At 38.8% G+C, this 20,074-nt stretch overlaps 1 protein-coding gene across 4 annotated transcripts in view; it reads right to left on the bottom strand.

Moving 5' to 3' along the window:
- LOC101174433 (netrin receptor UNC5C) overlaps positions 1-20,074 on the bottom strand; it is a 199,177-nt gene that overhangs the window by 92,499 nt on the left and 86,604 nt on the right. For all 4 annotated transcript variants that reach the window (XM_011479047.4, XM_004072344.5, XM_078953067.1 and 1 more), the window contains exon 2: positions 1,334-1,570. In XM_011479047.4, coding sequence (XP_011477349.1) covers positions 1,334-1,570 — 237 coding nt within the window. The remainder of the gene's footprint in view (positions 1-1,333; positions 1,571-20,074) is intronic.

The raw sequence follows: 20,074 nt of genomic DNA, 5'->3' as shown, positions 1-20,074 counted from the left end.
GCATGCCATATTTCCAGCTTTTTCACATCAACTAGTAATGACTGCAGCGTATAATCATCAATGTACTCTGAGACAAAAATCCCACAGAAAAAAAATTTTAGCACAGGAAAAAAAATGTAGTTAAAAGGAAATTGTAGGTTGTTGTTTTTTATTTATTTTGCATTTGCAATATTATTTCTTCTTTTAATCATATTTTCTTTTACCACTGTGTGCTTCTGTCTTTTCTAAGTGCACAACATTGTTTTCCCACCTCTCTAAATTAAACTCCATTTATTTTAACTACTTTCAAACTCCTTTTCTTCAGATAGAGTTTTAGTAAACCCACAACCCAAGCATCAAAGAACCCACAACCAGCAGCATTTCTGGCTCTAGGGTGAGCACTCAGTTGAAGGGCAAATCTTCCTAAAAATTTCCCAGCATGCTTTTTACTTTCACTTTGCCCATTAGTCTGGTACAAAAAGAAATCCCGATTGGGATCGGGTGATTTTAATCCCACCTTTTATAGGGTGGATACAGTCAAACTTATGTCACCCTTAAGCCTTTCGGTCGTTGTCATCCTGCCAAAGGAACAGCGTGATTCATCATTACTTAGCCGACAGAGGAGTGTGTGCTGTCAAGTGACAAGTGTGGAACTGGCTGCTGTCCAGTACATCACCATGGATCTCATTAAAGTGTCCTATGAACATCCCAGTGCAGCCCCTTCTACACAGTTTATACATGTTTGTGGTATGAAACAAAAAAAAAAGAAAAGTATACAGGGCGGGGGCAGAGCTAGAACATTTGGGTGGGGGGTAGAAGACCTTGGAAGGGTGGCAAATAAGAGTGGAAGGCCATTACAAGTGAATTATTAATATTAAAATAGCAGGTCTTCTAGCTGATGTGCTAAAAAAATATTGCATTTGTTAGTTTTGCAATGCTTCAAGAAGTTTGTATTGATAATTTCTCAATCTTTATCGATAATGGGGGGCAAGGCTTTTTGGGGGATGGACAGCTGCCCACCCCCCGGGTCCCCCATAGCTCCACCCCTGATAAAGGATTAAATTGTCATAAATTATGGATAGATGATCTTAATTTACTGGTATAATCGTGTGCTTGTAGGGTGTTGAATTATTTTTAACTGTTTAATCAATATATTTTCTTTTTATTATTAACTGAAGAATAAGAAGTTTTCTTTTTGAAGGATAAGCCCAAATGTAATGAATAATTTGATCTTCATTCACCACAACACTTATTAGGTTTGGGAGCTGAATGCTTCTGCACCAAGCATTACAAAAATTATATTTTTTCTGGATTATTCTGTAACTTTGTGCTGAATGAGTGTGAACTCACTCACCTGAGTTCTCGTCAACCCTCTCCTCTACGGTGTGGTCCTTCTGGTGGACCCACTCACTGTTGCACTTAAAGTAAATCTGTGTGGCAGGAGTGGCTTTGCAGTACAGATTGACAGGCTTATTCTTGACGATGTAGCCCTCCTCAGGTTCAAACAGGAAGTGGGGTAGTGGCTCCGGAGGATCGGAAGGAAAGGTTTCCGGAAGTTCGCTCAGGCTTAGGAAGTCATCATCATCTCTCACTGCCAAAAGATGAGAACAGTGGTAGAAGTTAGCTTATTTTTATTTTGTTTTTGTAAGTTTGAACAAGTAATTCAAAATTCTTATAAACACTTGTCTAATTAATAAGAGGAATTGTGTTACAAACACACATTTTTGTGTGATGATTCATAATTTCTGTCCATGTAACCCTTGTGGTATCCTAGGCACTTTAACATTGGGAGTTGGGTCATCTAGACCCACTAGACAGTGCGCTGAACCTTTTTTCTTCAATGATTTGTGATCTTCACTGGTGTCCATGGATTACATGAAATATTTCCACCTTTATCCACCTTTGTCATGGTAGGAATAACACGTCAATGCAGGGGGGGGGGGGGGTGTCATAGGATAGCACAAGGGTTAAGATGAGTATTATTAAAAATAAAGTTGTTTTCCTCACACGCTGTCAGAAAGTGTTCACATCTTCAGCTTTGATTGTGCTTTTTATTCGTGTAATACTTGCAGAAAACACAAAAAGTATAAAAACAACAGCTCTCACTAAAACTACATCAACAATGACATTTCTTTGGATTTTCTCAAAATCCCAAAGTTGATTGTCAGAGACCTCTGATTACTACATTTTGGAAAAATTCTGCGGAATACAATCAGTGATAAACTGCCAATAGAATTCAATATTCACTCTATCAAAGAGTTGGATTTCCTACAAAGGATAGTCTCCTTGTTTGTCTTTGAGTTTTAAGCTGTTTTGTTGTTTGATTTCCCCCAAGACTGCTGTCAGCTGATCAGTCATTACATACTCTGAAGTTATTTTAATAAGATTCCAGAACTGCTCATATGTTGAAACTAAAGCGCTCATGCTTGAATTCCCTCTGTTGTGGAGGAAAAAAAAACCAACAGAAATCATTTTCCTTAAGCTCTTTTCAAAACAAATGATTTGTTGTTTCAATAACCTCTTTTCACCTTTTGGCACATCCTGTCAGGGGTCACCACAGCAAATCAGCTTTCACTGAATTGCACTGGTGGTTTAGCAGAGAGTTTTATACAGAATGCCCTTCCTGACAAAACCCTGTATTTTATCCAGGCTGGGGACAGACACAGGGAGACCCAAACTCAGGTCCCCTTGTAGCTACATAGTTGGGCAGTCGCATGAAAGCTCTTGCCTAAGGAGCAAACCAGGGTTTTCCTGTGTGCCAGCCAACTCACTAAACTATCCAGCCACTACTACTATCACTACTATTACTACTGTTGTTTCAAAAACCATTAGAGAAAATATTGACTTTCAGTTGAAGAACGAGTGATCGAAGATTTCAAAGAATCCGAACTGTGAGATATGGGTGCAAATACTTATGCAACAAATGGTTCCTGATAAAAGTGCTCCAAATTCATGAGATTGTCCAGCTTTCATCACTTTTAAAGAAAAGGTGACTGACATGTCTAGAAATACCGAACAAAAACTGCTAAAAACACATGATGTTAATCATATCCACGTTCTTTGTAACCCTTGTGCTATCCTAGGCACTTTACCATTGGGGGTTGGGTCATCTAGACCCACTAGACAGTGCGCTGAACCTTTTTTCTTCATTGATTTGTGATCTTCACTGGTGTCCATGGATTACATGAAATCTTTCCACCTTTATCCACCTTTGTCATGGTAGGAATAACACGTCAATGTAAGGGTGGGGTCATCTAAGATAGCACAAGGGTTAAGTAGGGTCACTTTTGGGGTTAATATTAAAGTTCACAGTTGACTTGGGTCTATTAGACTGAAGTGGATCAAAGAAATATTGACGGACTTCACTTCCAATCTTTAGATGCACATGAACATTATTTCATAAAAAGTTCATGAACAAACGTGCGTGTTTACATCTAAAACATTTAATCTCATTATCATCCAGCTTTTTCAATCTTTTAAAAGTCCAACTAAAATATCAGTGGAAAAATAACATAGTCTAAGAAATATTCTATTGCTTTTTGCCTTAAATGTATAATACACACTGTCACTGTTTAAAAAATATGTTTTCAAATTTGCTGTATCATTATTTGAGCAGGAAGTTCAAGGGTTAAAATGTGTTTTTGTCTGATTCCCCGTCACCCCGTCGAAGCTTCCATGGAAAACACACCTTTTTGCCTTGATAGGTCGCCTTTATATTTGATAGAGTTGTGTGTTGGCTTTTTTGAAAATGGAAACAAAAATGTTTGTAGAGAAACACAAAGCTGTGGATTTGTACACACATTCTCTCACATCATTCTTTAAAGTCCCAATCCGATCATCTTTTGTTCAATTGCAAAAGCGTTCCCAGTGGTCTTTGAATTATGATTATGCTGCTGAAATATGTCTTTGAGTTGCGAGTGGAACTGTTGGCGTGGTCAAAGCCTGCCCTCATTTCCGACCATCTTCCCTGTCCTTTTCCGTCCTTCATCTGGACACCTCTGAGGTTTCTACTTTTTTTCTTCCGGAATCCGATTTTTTAGGAGTTTTTCCTCAACATGAAGGAGGGTCTAAGGGGAGGGATGCCCAGTTTAGTTAATTCTGTTTAGTTAGTTTAGAGTTAACCTGTTGAATTGTATGACTTAATGATCCTTATGATTTTATGTTTACTATACAATTAGCGGTACGAAGCCCATTGAGATGACTATTGTTGTAATACTGGGCTATATAAATAAAATTGAATTGAATTAAATATCATCACTTTGTCTAAACTCTCTCCCACTGGATTACAGCCCCTCACAACCCCAACCTGACATTAGTGGTGCAACAAAAATGGCGAGCATCATCAAAGTTATACAGTTTTGAGCCAGATGCCAGCTCAAACAAGGAAAACAAAGACATACATGGATCTATTGGTCCTCCTTTTTTTATCTGCTCCTGATTCACAACAATTTCAATGAAGAAATACTCAGAACTGCAACTTCAAGCTTAATATTTCTCATTCATGTCCTCCATCATGAGAAAAATGCCACTAGAACATGTAAAGATTGTTACACAAAAAACACGATTTTCATTGGAGTGTGTCTTTAATTGTTGAACTGTTAAAAAGTAGTGGGTTGTGGGCAGCGCTGATTGAACTGTGGGATGCCAAAAGGTTAAAAATTAGAAAGCAGCCGTGACTGAGGTCACGATTTCAAAATTTCCCCTCATCCCATTTCTGCAATTAGTTCTGTGAGAAGATGACAAGTGGATGACAATTTCCCCGTATCATTTCATTATCTGTGAGAACATTTCTCTTGTTTCTGGTTATTTATCCAGTGCTGTAAACAGACATTTCTGTGTCAGTCACTCCCCTGTTGTTTTGCCCCCATGTGTCATTTTCGGGTGCTCTGCATTTCTCCAGCCCCTTCGCTTTTGCACCTCTCCTGATTTCACCCCGCCCAGCGCTCGATCTCAGCCTCATTTGTCATTCGGAGCTTCATTGCTCTTGAGTGACAGTTATGAAGTATTGATTGGCATGAGAAACATGAGAGTCAAAGAAAAGGGTGATTGGGATGGGAAAAGGTGAGGGACAGATACAGTTTTCACTGGTGAGATCTTCATTTTAAAAGATGCCTGCTATTTCATTTTCTTTTCTAAAAGAAGAAAATAAAAATCAACCTCACTATATTTTCACCTTCTCGGTGTAAAACTTTTCAACTCCATTTTTTACCCTAATTTCTGCCCCCCGCAGCTTTTTCCTAATCTCCTGACAGAGTGACTAACTGATCCTTACAGGCTAACCCATAAATGTTTGCCTGAATGCTGTCATCACTAATGGATGGCTGTAACAGAACAATGTCCAGGCTCAATTTATAATACGTCGTAAAAACGTCGGGCTGGGAACAACATATTTTTCCCTTCGCTTAGGTTTGTAGCCTTGCTGTCTTCACAAAACCTAAAAACTCAGCCAATAAATCTGTAAATCTGCTGAGGATGATAATGTCAGGAATTATGGTTCATGGCTGCAAATTTTGTTTGGGCAAAGAAACCGATAGATTTGTCACAAGGAAGGCAAAAGATAATATTTATTTTTTTGATAAAACAAAAAAAAAGATTTAGTGCCCCACTTTCATTTTGCATGCTTTGTGATTAAAAATAAAGATGTAGGCATCGTGGACATGTGTTGTATCACTGTCATCCTTTATTTTACACTTTGCTCCACATTTATGCTATTTTCAGGCTTTGCTCTGTTAATTTATTTATTATTCGTTTCATTTTTTAAAATTACATACTTGTTTATTTACACTTTCTGCAGAAAGCTTGATTCTTTGCCATTTTATTTGACATCTGTTGCATTTATTTCTATCTTTACCATGACCGTTTCAAACATGTTTCCAGTTTTTCATTCAGGGATATGCTTCCTTTATCTGTAACAGAACATCTATTTCATCGACACACAGGCAGATTCATGTTTTTGTCCCATTATAAGTCAACGCCAGATGATACATCTTGTTTGGTTTCCACTGTCGCTTGTCTGCTTTTCCTTTCATGAACTACCTTTTAGGCTTTGCTTTATTTATGTTCATTCAGCTGATTCCCGCCTGTTAAGATCTGTGCTTGAGGTCCTTTTCGTTTAAGAAAAACAACACAATATGTGTTTTGTTTTGTGAGGAAAAATGATCTTTTTAAAAATGGCGCAATGATTTTAGATGAGTTTGCACATTTAAAGCTCAATTAAAAATCTACTATTAACACATAAAAAATAGCATCCTATTGTGGAACTGTTGAAGAGGAATGGACCTAAGCGTTGGACCTGGAGCACACCAAACTGGGCCATATAAGGTCAAACAGTGGAGGAATGTGTCTGGGTCTTGTGTTCTTCACTCTGATAGAGGTCTATGATGTTTATCAGTGCAGAAGCCGTGGAAATCATGAAGTCATACTCCCTAATGCATTATCAGATGGTTTGAATCGGAAGCAGCTGCAAAAACATATGCATTCTGAGAAGCAGGGACTTTCTCTTACACATAATATACACATATACACTTTTTAGATTAAATGAGAACAAAACATAGTTAACAAAGAAAACAAAAAATCTCTCACATTAAAGACCAAGTCCAATGAAAATGTTTGCTGTTTTTAACATGTTGTAGCATTTTTCTAATGATGGAGGATATATATAAAGAATACTAAGATTAAAACTGTATTTTATTATTTAAATTGTAATGAGTCTGGAGCAGACGGAAAAAAATGCAGTTTGAAAAAGCTTGTAATTGTCATAACAGACCACAGGCTCCCTGGTCATGCAGACAAATAGACCTGTGTACTTCTGTTTTCCTGGTCTGAGCTGGCATCTGGCTCTCAACTCTACAGCTGGATAGCTCCAATGTAGCCCATCTTTTTTGTTGGCCCTGTAATGTTAGGTAGGAGGTGTGAGGGGCTGTAAACTAATGGGAGAGAGAATGAACAAAGGGTTGATGGGATATCGGCACAGGCTTACTTCAAGGTAACGGTCCCGCCCACAACTAATGAACTCCTGCCGCTTCGGAGAAACTATGTCCTAGACAACGACGCGTTTTTGATTTTAGCTAAAAATGGCATAATCATAATTAAAAGACCACTAGGAATGCTTTTACAGCAGATCAAAATATTTTTTGAGTTGGTCTTAAAAACATTTGGATACACAATAGAATATGGAAAGAGTCAGACATTCCTATTTTTCCGTCATTTATCCTGTTTTACTAAAGCTCCCGTATTAATTCCCAAATACAGGAAACATCCGTGCCAATCTTTAGAGCTCTTCTTGCCCACACAAACCCTTCTTCAAAACAAGAACACAGATTCACAGTAAAAGTTTCCAAAGGATATACGAATCTGAAAAAAAAAGAGCTTTTTTTCCAATTAATTTAAACAGGGACATGGACAAAATTAGGATTAGGCTGAAAACTAAGAGAGAAATGGGCCAGAAGTGAGCCTCAAAAGTTCAATATTAATGTGAAACAAGATAAAAATAACTGAAAAAACACTCAAAAGTGATGAAAGTCATAGAGAGAGTAAACAACAAACTAATTTGGAGCATACGCTTCATAGGGTGCACACGTTTACAGAATGTAAACACAACCACCCAATGCACAAACACAGAGTTTCTGTCAATCGCTTTAATAATTTGCTATCATAACTGCATAACCTAAAAAACAAAATATACTTTATAATTCCCTGTAGGATCATTGTTTCATTTCCGTCGCTGGAGACTCAGCACTGAACTTTCAGAAGTTTATTCAAGCACTGTTCCATTATTCATGCTTGGAGAGAACAGCTGGATGTTTGGATAAGCTTCAGTTTACCCTCCTATGACTGAATACATACCTGTAAACGCTGCTTACTGAGCAGAGGAATTCTGCTCTTACTAACAGGCTTTTGCTGCTGTCCTAAAACAAAATGCCTTAAAAAAAAAAAAAAAAAAAAAACAATGTTTGGGAAAAGAGAAAAAAACAACCTGCATGTATAACAAATGCTTTGGATGGCATGGCATTTTTGTTTGTTCAAAGATATAGCAGTTATGGAAAATATAAAGCTCAAACACAAACAATGAAAAGTTTAATAATTGTAATTTCTTTTTTTTTTCTCTTTTTGGCAGTGGAGCTGTTTTTTGAGATGGGGAGCTCAAATGAAGATGATGATGATGCAAAATCCGGCAAAACTATTATCCGCTTCAGTGCCGGGGTGACGGTGAAAGGAGGGCATGTGCATTTCTGACACTAAAATGTTTTTTTTCTTCCTTTTTTTTTTAGAATGGATAAAGGTGGGGTTGGATCAGTTGTACTCATTGACATGTGGGTGAATTACTGATAAAACCCCAGAGTATCACACCCCTCCTCTGAAACACGACGCAGAGCAGTCACACATTATATGCATCCATTAGAAACCTAATTAAGGTTTTATCCTCCGTTTGCACTTTGATAAAAACCATATTATTCAAGACAGGGAAGCAAATGCGAGAGAACTTAACCACTCCATTACTTTTGTCCAAAGGGATCAATTTAATTTGCATATTTTCCAGCATAAACTGTAGAAAAACAGAAGGTTTTATAAGGTAGATCTCTTCGTTCTGGAGAGCTCAATACAGGTTTTATTGTTTCATTTCCAATTTCAATCTAAACATTTGACTTTAAGTTTTTTATATTTAACAAAGATCTATTTTTACTAAGAAGAGCAGGTGCTGAACCATTCAGACGAATGGTTATAACAGAGCATGTACAGAACCCTTCACGTCATAGCCAATTATCTCTCTAACAGGCTTTAAGAGCTGCGTTTGGCAATTTATGGTTGCTGAAAAACTGTTGACTACCTGAGAATGGAGCGAACGGTGACAGCTGCTTGGTGTACTCTGACTTTTAACGATCGTGACAAACAAGGCCGCCGCTAAAGCCTGAAACTAGATTTACAGCCCCGCCTGCAGAGGGGCGGCTCGGTCAGGCTACAGCTGGCTTCAGCTAAAAACTCCAAACTGTTTGCGGAGCCAGAGAAGAATAAATCTTACGGCAACTGGGAGGTGATAAAGACTTGAGTCTGTGATTTGAAAAATGTTACACACTTAAATCTTGTGAATACTAAAAAAAAAAAAAAACAGAAAAGCAGGCATGGTGTCTGCTTGTTTAATTCATTTGCAAATTAAAATTCAGTAAGCGGCCTTACCTTCGGTTGTCAGGTCAGTGCTCAGAGCACAAATTACTGTATGAGAGCTGCTAATCTGTGGAAGGAGGTCTGTCACTGCACATGCATTTTTAAACAGGCAGACTGTAAACCTGCAGAGCTGCACGTTAGAGTGTGCATTTCTGCAGATGCAGCTAGTTGTATTTTCGTATCTGCAACTATAGAAAACTCTGCACTAGCTTTTCGTGTTAAACATTTTGATTGGTATTAGTGAGCTATTGTAGTATTGATTCAGTGTTTCTGCTTTTAGATTTAACAGTAAAATTTTGGAGCATGTTGGCCTGCCCACAACTTTCATATCTTAGCAATTACTGGAGGGATTACTATGAAACTTTGTGCAGCTATTTATCATTCTGAAAACAGCAGCTAAGGCCTTTTGACTCTGGTGATCTCCAGAACTGCCAGAGGGTTTGTTCTTCTGTAAGGTTTGGGGAAAAAAGCAGTTTATAATGCAAGACATTTGCTGTGATATTCATAAAGTGGAGTTAAGAGTTTCAGCAAACAGAGTAAAGTGAAAAAATGAGCTAAATGTTATCAGTGTGTTGTAAACTTTACGGTGAAAAAAAATAACACAAAGGTGAAGGAGTTTAAAAAATCATAATAAAGTGAGTGGAAAAAAAGCACGAAAAATATATTAAAATGAAACAGCACAAAATTGAGAAAGTGCTTTTGACTGAGAAGTCATTTTCTTGATGCCCCTTGGTTGCGCAGACACTCGCTAACACGTTCACAGTTGGACGTACATCACACATATATACAATTGAGCACAGTCGCATTTTAAGCAAGGAGCAGATGATGAGTGGGTGTTTGCAGGTAGGCAGTGTGAGAGCTCTCAGCAGCTATTTTTTAATGACTGTCTGTGCCAAGCATTGCATCAACACAAACAGGCAGACACTTTGAAGAACCTTAAGTGCATCCATGCCCGCCCTGCTTCATTTGTCATTAGTGCTTCCATTATTATTTAGCTTTGCCGCATTCCTGTACTTAGGCTGTATTTACATACTTTAGGCTTTTTTTTTCTTCCTTCAGAATGAAACCCATCAGTGGTCCAACATTTTAGAGGCAGTGGGGTTTCGTTACACAGAAGGAAAAGGGGTCTGTTGTAGTAATCTGTTGGGAGGACTTGGGTGCAGGTATGGTTCATTTGTCCTGGAATTGCCCTTAAGCTGGAGCTTATCGCTGGTTTCTGCTGACTACAGACAGATTTCACAGGATGATCCACAGTGGTAGGGGTTTGTTCCACATTGGCTTCCTAGTTTTGTCTCTAAAAGGAGGTGAATGGAAATCTAAATATCGCATGAACATCCTTCACATCTTGGTAAGCCCAGACGTGCACAGAAACTTTGATTCGTTATGAGTTTATATGCCTTGATCTTCCTCTAAACTCAGTTACTGCTTAATTTTACAGCAGCAATTAGACTCCATATCAGTACACTTAATCAACTAAGAACTTGTCTGTTTATTCCATAAAGTGGATTATTAATTATTAGCAAAAATGTAGCAATAGTGCTTAAAAAAACTGCAAAATTTTCATATTTTTAACCAAACAATGTATAAAAACTGTAAACACAATTTTTGTTACAAGGAAAATAAATAGTCAGTGAAAGTGAAAAAAGTGAAAAAAAACAGTTGTTTAAGTTCCAGTGTATGGGTTTAAGGCTGTATCACACACATACCCACATGCAGCTGGAGCATCTCATTGATATGTGCAGCCTTATGTAAGCTTATGGGGGTACAAACTTGTGCAAGTTGCTGTGTAATGTTATCTTCCAGATGGATTCGGTCTCCCTTATCCCAGGGCCTGAGGGAAAAGCAGGGCTTTGCTTTCATTCATGTTCTACTATCTCAGCTCAGTATCGCTATTAATACAAGCTGCCAGCACGAGGCAGTGCTTAAGAAAATCAAAACATAGGCTGGGGAAGTTCTTGCATTTTCAAGAAGATAGCGTAATGTGTTTTTTTCTTTCTTTTTTTGTCCTGGGTGGTGGATGCCTGATAGCACTTCAGACTGTTTGTGCGTGTTTACTGTTTCTTCACTTCTGAATTGTCCGGCTCTTCGTTTGACACATCGGCTTGTGGCTTTTGATTAAATTAGACATTAATTATTGCAGCTCAGATGGCATTAGGTTAAAAACAAAATGAACAGGGCCAAAAACAGCATATTGGCAGATACAGACAGATCTAAAGGTGTTTTTCAGCATTTACTGTAAAGAATTACTAGTATTCCATTTGTTCCCATTTGTCATTAGATGAATTTAAAGATCTGAAACATTTCTGCAAACACAAAATAATTTCTCTCTATTATTGTTCACAAATCTGTCATAGTGAGCACTTCTTCTTTGGTGCAATAATCCATTCCACCTCATAGGTGTGCCACATCAAAAAGCTGATTAAACGGCGTGCCTTGGACTTGCTACAATGAACAGTCATTCTGAAACGTGCCATTTTGTTTTATTGGGGGGGAGGGGGGTTGCTAATGCAGCACAACACATCTCCTTTGCATAGAGTTGACCAGGTTGTCGAGCGGCAGTGGGGTTATGGTATGGGCAGGTGTATTTTATGGATGAAGAACACAGGTGTATTTTATTGATGGCATTTTTAATGGACAGAGACACTGTGACGAGATCCTGAGCCCCCTTCTTGTGCGAGACATCCAAGAACATCCCATCAAGGTGCAGCATGATAATGCACAACCCCGTGTTGCAAGGATCTGTACACACATCCTGGAAGCTGATAACATCTCAGCTCCTGCATTGCCAGCATACTCAACGGACATGTCATCCATTGAGCATGCTTGGGGTGCTCTGGTTACGACAGCGGTTCCAGTTCCCGTCAATATCCAGCAACCTTGCACAGCTGTTGAAAAGGAGTGGACCAACATTCCACAATTGACAACCTGATCAATTCTATGCAACGATCTGTTGCACTGCAAAAACTGAGCGTTTTTGAGTCCCCAGAGCCACTAAATAAACGAAACAACACGTTTCAGAGTGGCCTTTTATTGTGGCCAGTCTAAGGCACACCTGTGTAACAATCGTGCCGTCTAATCAACATCTTGATATGGCACACCTGTGAGGTAAGATGGACTATCAGCAAAAGAGAAGTGCTCACTATGGCACATTTAGACAGATTTGTGAACAGTATTTGAAAGAAATTGTTATTTTTTGTTTGCAGAGAAGGAGTTAATCTCATAAAAAAAATAGGAGAAACAACAATATTTTTTATATTGTGAAAATTCTACTCAGACATGAAGATAAAAGTGAATCCATCATCTTCCTCCTCCATCTGGAGACTCACCTCCACGTTCTCTTCATGACTTTTTTTTTCCCCCTCTCTTACTTTCCCAAGCTGAAACTCCCCAACCCATCCCCATTCCCATCCCACCTGCTGTTTCTCTCTCCTCCTTCTCAGTCCCTGTCTCCATCTTTTCTGTTTTCTCCCTGGCACATCTCCACACTCCCCTGCTTTAATCTTCAATGTACATTTCCCGCCTTTACACGTCTTCTCTTCTTCCCAACATTTTGTCTGCCTGCTCTACTCACTGGCAGTTTTCCACGCAATTCTTCCCCTCCAACCTCCTTCTAAGTCGCTTTACCATCCCACCCCCTTCCCTTTAAGTCTTTTCTGTTTTTTTTTTCTTTTCTGCACAACCTCACTTACTCTACTTCTCCTTCCGTAACTCTCTCCCTACTTAGGCCCCTATAAATAGACCCTCCAGAGGTTTTCTGAATGGACGTTACTTCTGACCCTATTACAAAGACATTAGGGATCATACTGTTCCATCTTGACCCCCTCACCGAAACACACACCTTTTTTTCTTCTGAAATGATTTTTCCTAAATAAAAATTGTGTTTTATGTCTATTTTGTATTATGTATTTCTGTCCGGAGTAACAGCTGAGCAAAAATTTCACATCTGAAAGAATTTCCCAGAAGTACAGAAGCTGATTCCCTCTCGATTTTCTCATGATAATGACATCTAATATCTTGTTATCGCGAGTCCTAAGCGGGTCGCAGTCCTTCCAGTCTGCATCTCTCATGCATCATTCTGTAACTGTGTAGATGGTCCGATCCCCTCATCTAGCCATCGGTGAAGTTGACAACAACCACTGAATCACTGAACTGCAGGCGCCTGCGCAGCTGCAGCCGAGCCAACCTTCTCCTGAAATGACTGAAATGGCTGTTTATGATCGACAACATCAGCACACTAAAACAATCATACTTGCAATAACACTTTTAAACTGACCAATTCTTCTGGTGTTCATCAGTTTCTCTGATAATCTGCTGTGTTTTGCTGTGGATTGTACAAAAATGAAAAAAGAAGTTTGTTCTTCGTTATCCCGATATTACAAGGAAGAACTTGTTTTCACGTGATAACGTGATAGTAGATGTCGGTATCACAAGACAAAACAAGATCAGCTGTTCGGTACATAAGATCCCAACAACATTTACGTTTTTTTTGTTGCTGATTCTGGGATTTCTTCCAACTTACTGATTAACAATGTGAAACTTTTTCTATGTGAGTAACTACAAAAAGCTTTACCATAAGTGAGGCATTCTTCCCTTTAAACTGCCACTTTGTTTGCAAGCTAATGAGCTGCTTAACAGTCATCTATTTATAACGATAAATGCCAGGATTTTCAGGTTTAGCATCAGGGAATTCTGTCTGCCATGTTGTGAGCAGAATGTGGAAGAAAATTAGTCATGGATGTAAGTTTGTTCCTTCAACACCATCTCTGTTGTTTCTCATCTATCTGTGTCTGCTCCTCGGCTGCCAGTGTCCTAATTAACTTTTATCTCGAGTCTGCTCCCCTCACAAGCACCACTTTTAGAAACGACTTGTTATGGAGACTGTGGGAACTGGAGCAGCAGTTAGTGAGGAGGAGAGGAGTGGAGGGACATCGACGGAGCACAGAATTATAGCATTTTGCACTTTATGGTAATAAATTCCAAAGACATTTTCCCATTTTAGACCCACTAATGGGTTTCATTCAATATTGACAGATTTCAAGTGCAATCAAATCTGAATGTACCTAAATGCAAAAATCCACACAAGGTTTTATTATTTTTTTTATGTCAGATGTCTAAGTCTGACTTCCGACACAGTGGCAAGCACTGACATTTTCAGTCATAAGCTATAAAAATACCCAAAACAAAATAAATGAAAACAATAATAATAAAGAAATAAATAAATAAAAAATAATGGAAAACCAATGAAAAAGTAATTTTAGTGCAGTGACAGAAACAGACCTCTCTGCAGGCAGCAGATCATGGGCTGTCAGTTAGCTCTGAAAAGCTTGACAGATGAGTTGAAAACAGATTTAGGACAGAAAAAAGAAGTCAACTTTAGAAAATCCACAAAAATATTGTGGCAGGTAACAAATACATTGTGATTAGTTATAGATATGATTGCAGAAGAATTCATGTTTCTCAAAAAGAGTGGAACTGCATCCTCTTAAGAATGTATGCTAAAACACATTCTTAAGTCCTGCTAAAACAGCATGACTGCACGTGAGTTCTAGCATACCTCGAAGTTTTATTTATTGATTTGTTTGTTTAATTAGTTATATACTTGGGGGGAGGGGGGGGGGGGGGGCATCTGCACTTTTTAAAAGGTCGGCCAACAGTCGTGTACACTGTAGACACTATGCTGCCCACAGCAAAGTGGTTCTCCTCACCGTCAGGGTCAAGGGTTGAGGTTCACCATTTGTCTGAGTGTAAAACACACAAGTGTACTTGTTTGGTGCACAGCTTGGAATGCAATATATATCATATGCAATATATAACTAAATGGAAATATATCGTTATCGCAATATCAAGCTCTGCATTTTGTTTGTCACAAATTGGTGAAAGTTTCAACAAGTGGTAACCTTAAAAGGGCTAAAACAATCTTACGGTTGCTTGAAGTATTTAAGGAATCAAATGAATGCATTTGAATAATGGGGTGGACCCCTTTATGTTGTTGACCAATCAGGTGGACCCCTTTGATGTTAGATGCCCGCCTCTCAAGTAGATGAGGGTCATTTGGAGTATAATTTGAGTTAAATTAACTTTTGTTTCAATGAAACTGCTGCAGTGAAATGTATGTGATTACAATCTTTTGAATTTGTGTCCATTATTTAATTCAATCCAGATTTATCAATTAGAAAAAACTATCTTCTAGATCAGGGGTATCAAACTCATTTTCACAGAGGGCCACATCAGTGTAGTTGCTGTCCTCAAAGGGCCAAATATAACCATTTTTTAATTTTTATTTTAAGAAATTAAAAAATTTTATGCTCTCGTGGGCCACATAAAATGTGTTCTAGATAGTCACATGCAGCTGTGACAGCCCATGTCCACCTGTAAGGGCAGATGTGACATTAACAGCATTTCAATGACAGCCCTAAAGATTGCAATAATGAACTTTGGAGCAACAACCATACTGGCTGCCCTTAAAAAGAAACTACAGATGTATTCCAGTCAAAACATGCGCTTATATAGCTTCAGTAATAACACTGACATTTCTACACATGACCTAAATGTACTGCAACTCGTGCAGTTCCCAAATAATGAAGAGGCTTAAAGGAATGAGGATTCTGTTACAAGCTAGGAGACTGGCTCCACACGCCCATAATGGCAGCCGGCTTTGAGACTACAAAGAGTCAAAGGGAATATTAAGCAACTTCTGCAAGTGAAGCTTCTCCTCTATAAAAAGATATCTTGACTTTAAACTGAAACATTCTGCCTCCTCTTCCCCCGTCTTTTTTCAAAGCGCTCAGGGCAGCAGAATAGTGTCTCAAGTCAGTGGTCCATCCTTAAAAAGGAGAGGAGTGAAAGCCCCACAGCTTTGTACATTTACCATCTTCCCTTCTCAGCAAAGCTTTTCACTCTGGGCTCAGAAATACTTTTGTGAAGCTTTTTCTTGCTGTCATTTCTCTCAAGGATGGATGCACAAATAATGTTTTGAAGGAGAAGCTTTTCTTTCGGGCAGTTCACATGAAGCCAAAATAATCCAGTGATGTTTACTGATTACTAAAATAAACTTGTTAAATTTGAGATTACAATATTTTCTTTGTCTGAAATTAAAAAAATAACAGTAAAGCTCATTTTTTTTATTTGTGAATAATTTAATTTGTAGTTACATTTCCACTTCAGGCTGTCTTGAAGCATAACCTAATTCCATTTACCACTGAGTCACTGTGAGGTTAATTATATATTTACAAATGAACTGGCTGAAAAATAGATTAGAGAATGATTGAGTGAAGTATGGATTTCAGATTCAAATCTTACAGATGGGACATTTTTACTAGTTTGGAGATTGAATTAGGAAGACATTAGTGGGCCTAAGCATGAATAACCAACCAGATTATGGGATAACAGGACATTTCATTTTGTTAACGTTTCCTTGCAGCCATATGGAAATGTTTTCTAGTAGATCCCAAAAGTATAAATTGATGTTTGCACCCTGTTGATCACCTTTTATGTCTAAATGTTCCTGCTTGTACAATTGTAGACCCTTATGCAACCAACTAGGTACAACTGAGCAGTGAAAATGTTCTTAGCAGGGAAACAAAATCATATGAGGAACATGGAGAAATGTGAAATGCAGGAGTGCAGGCATGGCAAAGCAAAGGTTAGAAGTTCAGCTTCTGAGGTGAGCAAGTGACTGAGTCACTGTTTACGGGAATCAATCTAAAGAAAAAAAAAGAAAGAAAGATGGATATGATGATAAGCTGAATTTGCCCCGCAGCCACCGGTGCTGCATGACTGGGTCTTTTTAGGGAGGCGATGCAGTCAGGAGAGGAAATAACAAGAGGTTAGTTAGTTAACTCCGGTCGAAAGGCCAAAGGTGACGAAGCTTTTAACCGTGTGTCCGTTTGTGCGAGTGTGCACAAATGTGCCACAGCTGCACACGTGTGTTGTGCTTGTGCGTGTGAGTGATTGAGCTATAAAGGCGACGTGTTGTATGATGAAAGAGGCTCTGTGCAGGTGGACGCCGAGGTCAGGAGTTGAAATGTTGTGGGGGGAGAGGATTCACTGCATGACTGGATCCGTTTGCAGAAGGATGCTCTGTCAAAGGACTGATGAATGGGTTTGAGGAGCTTCAACCACGTAAGCTCAAAGGTAATGGACTACAGCTAAGTGAGCCAATACTATTGTCTTCAGAGGGTTGATGTGTGGAAACACTATGCAGGTGGACAGGATGCTTTCCCCAAAATCCTAATCAATCAATCAACAGTGTGTTAAAATGTTATGGACTTTTTACTGGGGGAATTATGAGTCACAAATTAAAAAAAGATTGGGGAACCAATGAAGCGACTGGTGGTTATACATGGAGTCTAGTTAAACTACTCAAAAAAGATTGTGACTTTTTAAAAGCAAAACACATTAATGGAACTGGGTAACAACCTATCATTGAAAAAATGTAGTTTGACTTGACCTTTGACTCTTCTATTCGTCCTCTAAAGCACAAGCAGACTGCTCCTCTTTGTATTAGAGGAGGAGGAGGCAGATTGATTGAACAACAAGACTCCTTTTATAGTTTGATAATTCCCTTCAACTGTGCAGGAGGAGCAATGTCAAAGGTCTGAAAGCCTCCTCAGACCCAGTTATGCAAACCATCAAGGTAGCATCTTCACAGAAGTGCAATTTCTAGTTGCAAGGTCAACAGCAAAGTTGCATCTTTAACTTTACTGAGTAAATTTAGAAAAGAAAAGGTGAATATACAGAATGTCTTCTAAAAATCAGTTTAAAGTGGAAAGTTGCAAAAAAATATATATACTTTTTTTTCCTAAATAAAAATCCTAAAGTGCACTAAAAGAATAAATTACCTTCTCAAATTGAGAACAGATTGCTGTAAACAGTAATGAAGTGCATTCCTGCTGTATGTGTAGTGTTTCACAGGGCGTCAGTGTTCTTGTCAGCGCAGCATGCGGAGCTCAGAGAGTGCTGACACGGTGACACATTTTTCTCTGCCCTGGTCAGAGGTCACCTCAACACCAGGGCCCTTTTTGAACCACTTTTCTTGCTCTTCATCTCTCTGACACTAACTCCAAAACTAGATTCAGGAAGTGGTATGTTGCTGTTTCCATGGACCGGTTTTGCCAGCTTTGTCCACACTGTGTTGGGCATTGCCTGAAGAAAAAGAGAGAAGAAAAAAGCTGCAGGACAGAAAAAAAAGAAATGAAAGGGCTGTGAGGAATAGTAGAAAGAAAGAGGCAGTTTCTGATTTCAAGTCCTTGGAGATGCTTGTTTCATTTTTTTTTCTTTCTCTGTGACTCTTTTATGGCCATTGATCTCTGTGTCTGCCTGGTCATTCAGGTGCTTCACAGCAACTTCTGTTCTCACACTGCATAGAAGTGAGAACAAAAAAGAAAAGGACAATAATATCATGATGTTATAAAATAGTCCTCAGCTCCTTCAGTGAACTCAAAATATTTTATACTTTTTTATATAAAGAAAAAGTTTCAGACAAAGTTTCATCTCTTATTGTGAAGAGTAAGAAAGATGTGACCTGATCTTTGATGGGAATAACATTAAAGATGACATTTTCTTGAATATTTTACGCAATAAAGCATTTTTTATTTAAATCTCTCAAACTTTTAAAAGCATAAGAAAGAGAAAGTTCAGAATGTAAAAGTTCAGGTTCCCTCCTTCATGAATAAGTTAGCATCCTCTTTAGCAGGCCTCCCTGCCTGCTATCAGTTAGAATTGAAGCTAATCAGTCCACTGCACAGGTGGTCAAACAGACTAGTTTGGATGTCTGGCAGGTTGTTAGACGATACCGGAAAGGTTTAAAGCGTTGCAGCTCTGAAGGAGAGTGATTTCAGTCTTCAACGTTTCAAAGGAAGGATCTGATTTTACCAAAGATCTCTCTCAAGGGTTTCTCTCATCCTCTATATTTAACATCATCACTTTATGTTTGTGCAGGTGTGGTTAAGCAGAGCGGGTCACCTGCATCAATTTATCTCATTTTAAATGAAAAAGTGATGACGAGGGATTAACTGCATCCAGCAAGGGAAAATGCTTTAATGTGACACTGGGGAGAAAATTCTGTAAGAGGTTCAGACAGTCAAGAGTTCTATAGCTCCACCGCTGGGGGTTCTTCAGGAAATTGTTCAAGAATGCTAAGGCAGGGAAAATACTTTACGTTTGGTTGAATTCAATATTTGAGTTTAAGTAAATCCGTGCCACGCATCAACAAAACATGCAGCTGCTTCCATCCTCTAAATAAGACATACAGGATAAAATAATTATGTGAGAGAAAAAAAGATAGATAAAATGTAGATGGGACAAAGTAGGCTGCTCTACATAATCAGTGAAAACCCCATCATTAATTCCGACTTCCTCCCGAACACACTCAGGTTTAAGTCTCCGTCACTCTCAACCCTCCATCCTGTCTCTGATGGCACAGAAACATGAGGCCCACCGCATCAAATGGCACAATCTCACACACACACATACACACAAAGTGGAAGACAGTGCCAGAATCAGCATGTGATTTAGAATGGTGTGATTAATAGCATTCTGTGCACCAGTGAGCAGATGAACTGCAAAACAGCACAAACATTATCATAACCTGAAAGACGTAATTACTGCAGAGCTCGTCTGACAGACAGTGGGCTTGCGTGCGTGTTTAGGAGTGTGTGTGTGTGTTGGGGGGTAAGAAGAGGACAATGAGGACAGAAGATTTATGACCCTTCTATGGAATGCTGTTTTACGTCCCCAACATCCTTTTTGTGTCTTCTCCCATTTGGGTGCAAATTAGGAATATGATAATGGCCATATTATATATTATAATGAGAGCACAGCCTGTGTAGACGCGTGGGTAAATGTGTATGCATGGCACATATCAGACGTCTCTGACCAGATGAACAAGGAGACATTTCAAAACAGGGAACAAAGACAACAGCAGCTCGGTCCT

Source organism: Oryzias latipes, chromosome 9, assembly GCF_053564925.1.
Source record: "Oryzias latipes strain Hd-rR chromosome 9, Olatipes_Hd-rR_3.1".
NCBI classification, from domain to species: Eukaryota; Metazoa; Chordata; class Actinopteri; order Beloniformes; family Adrianichthyidae; genus Oryzias; species Oryzias latipes.
This window is presented reverse-complemented; position numbering and strand designations above follow the sequence as displayed.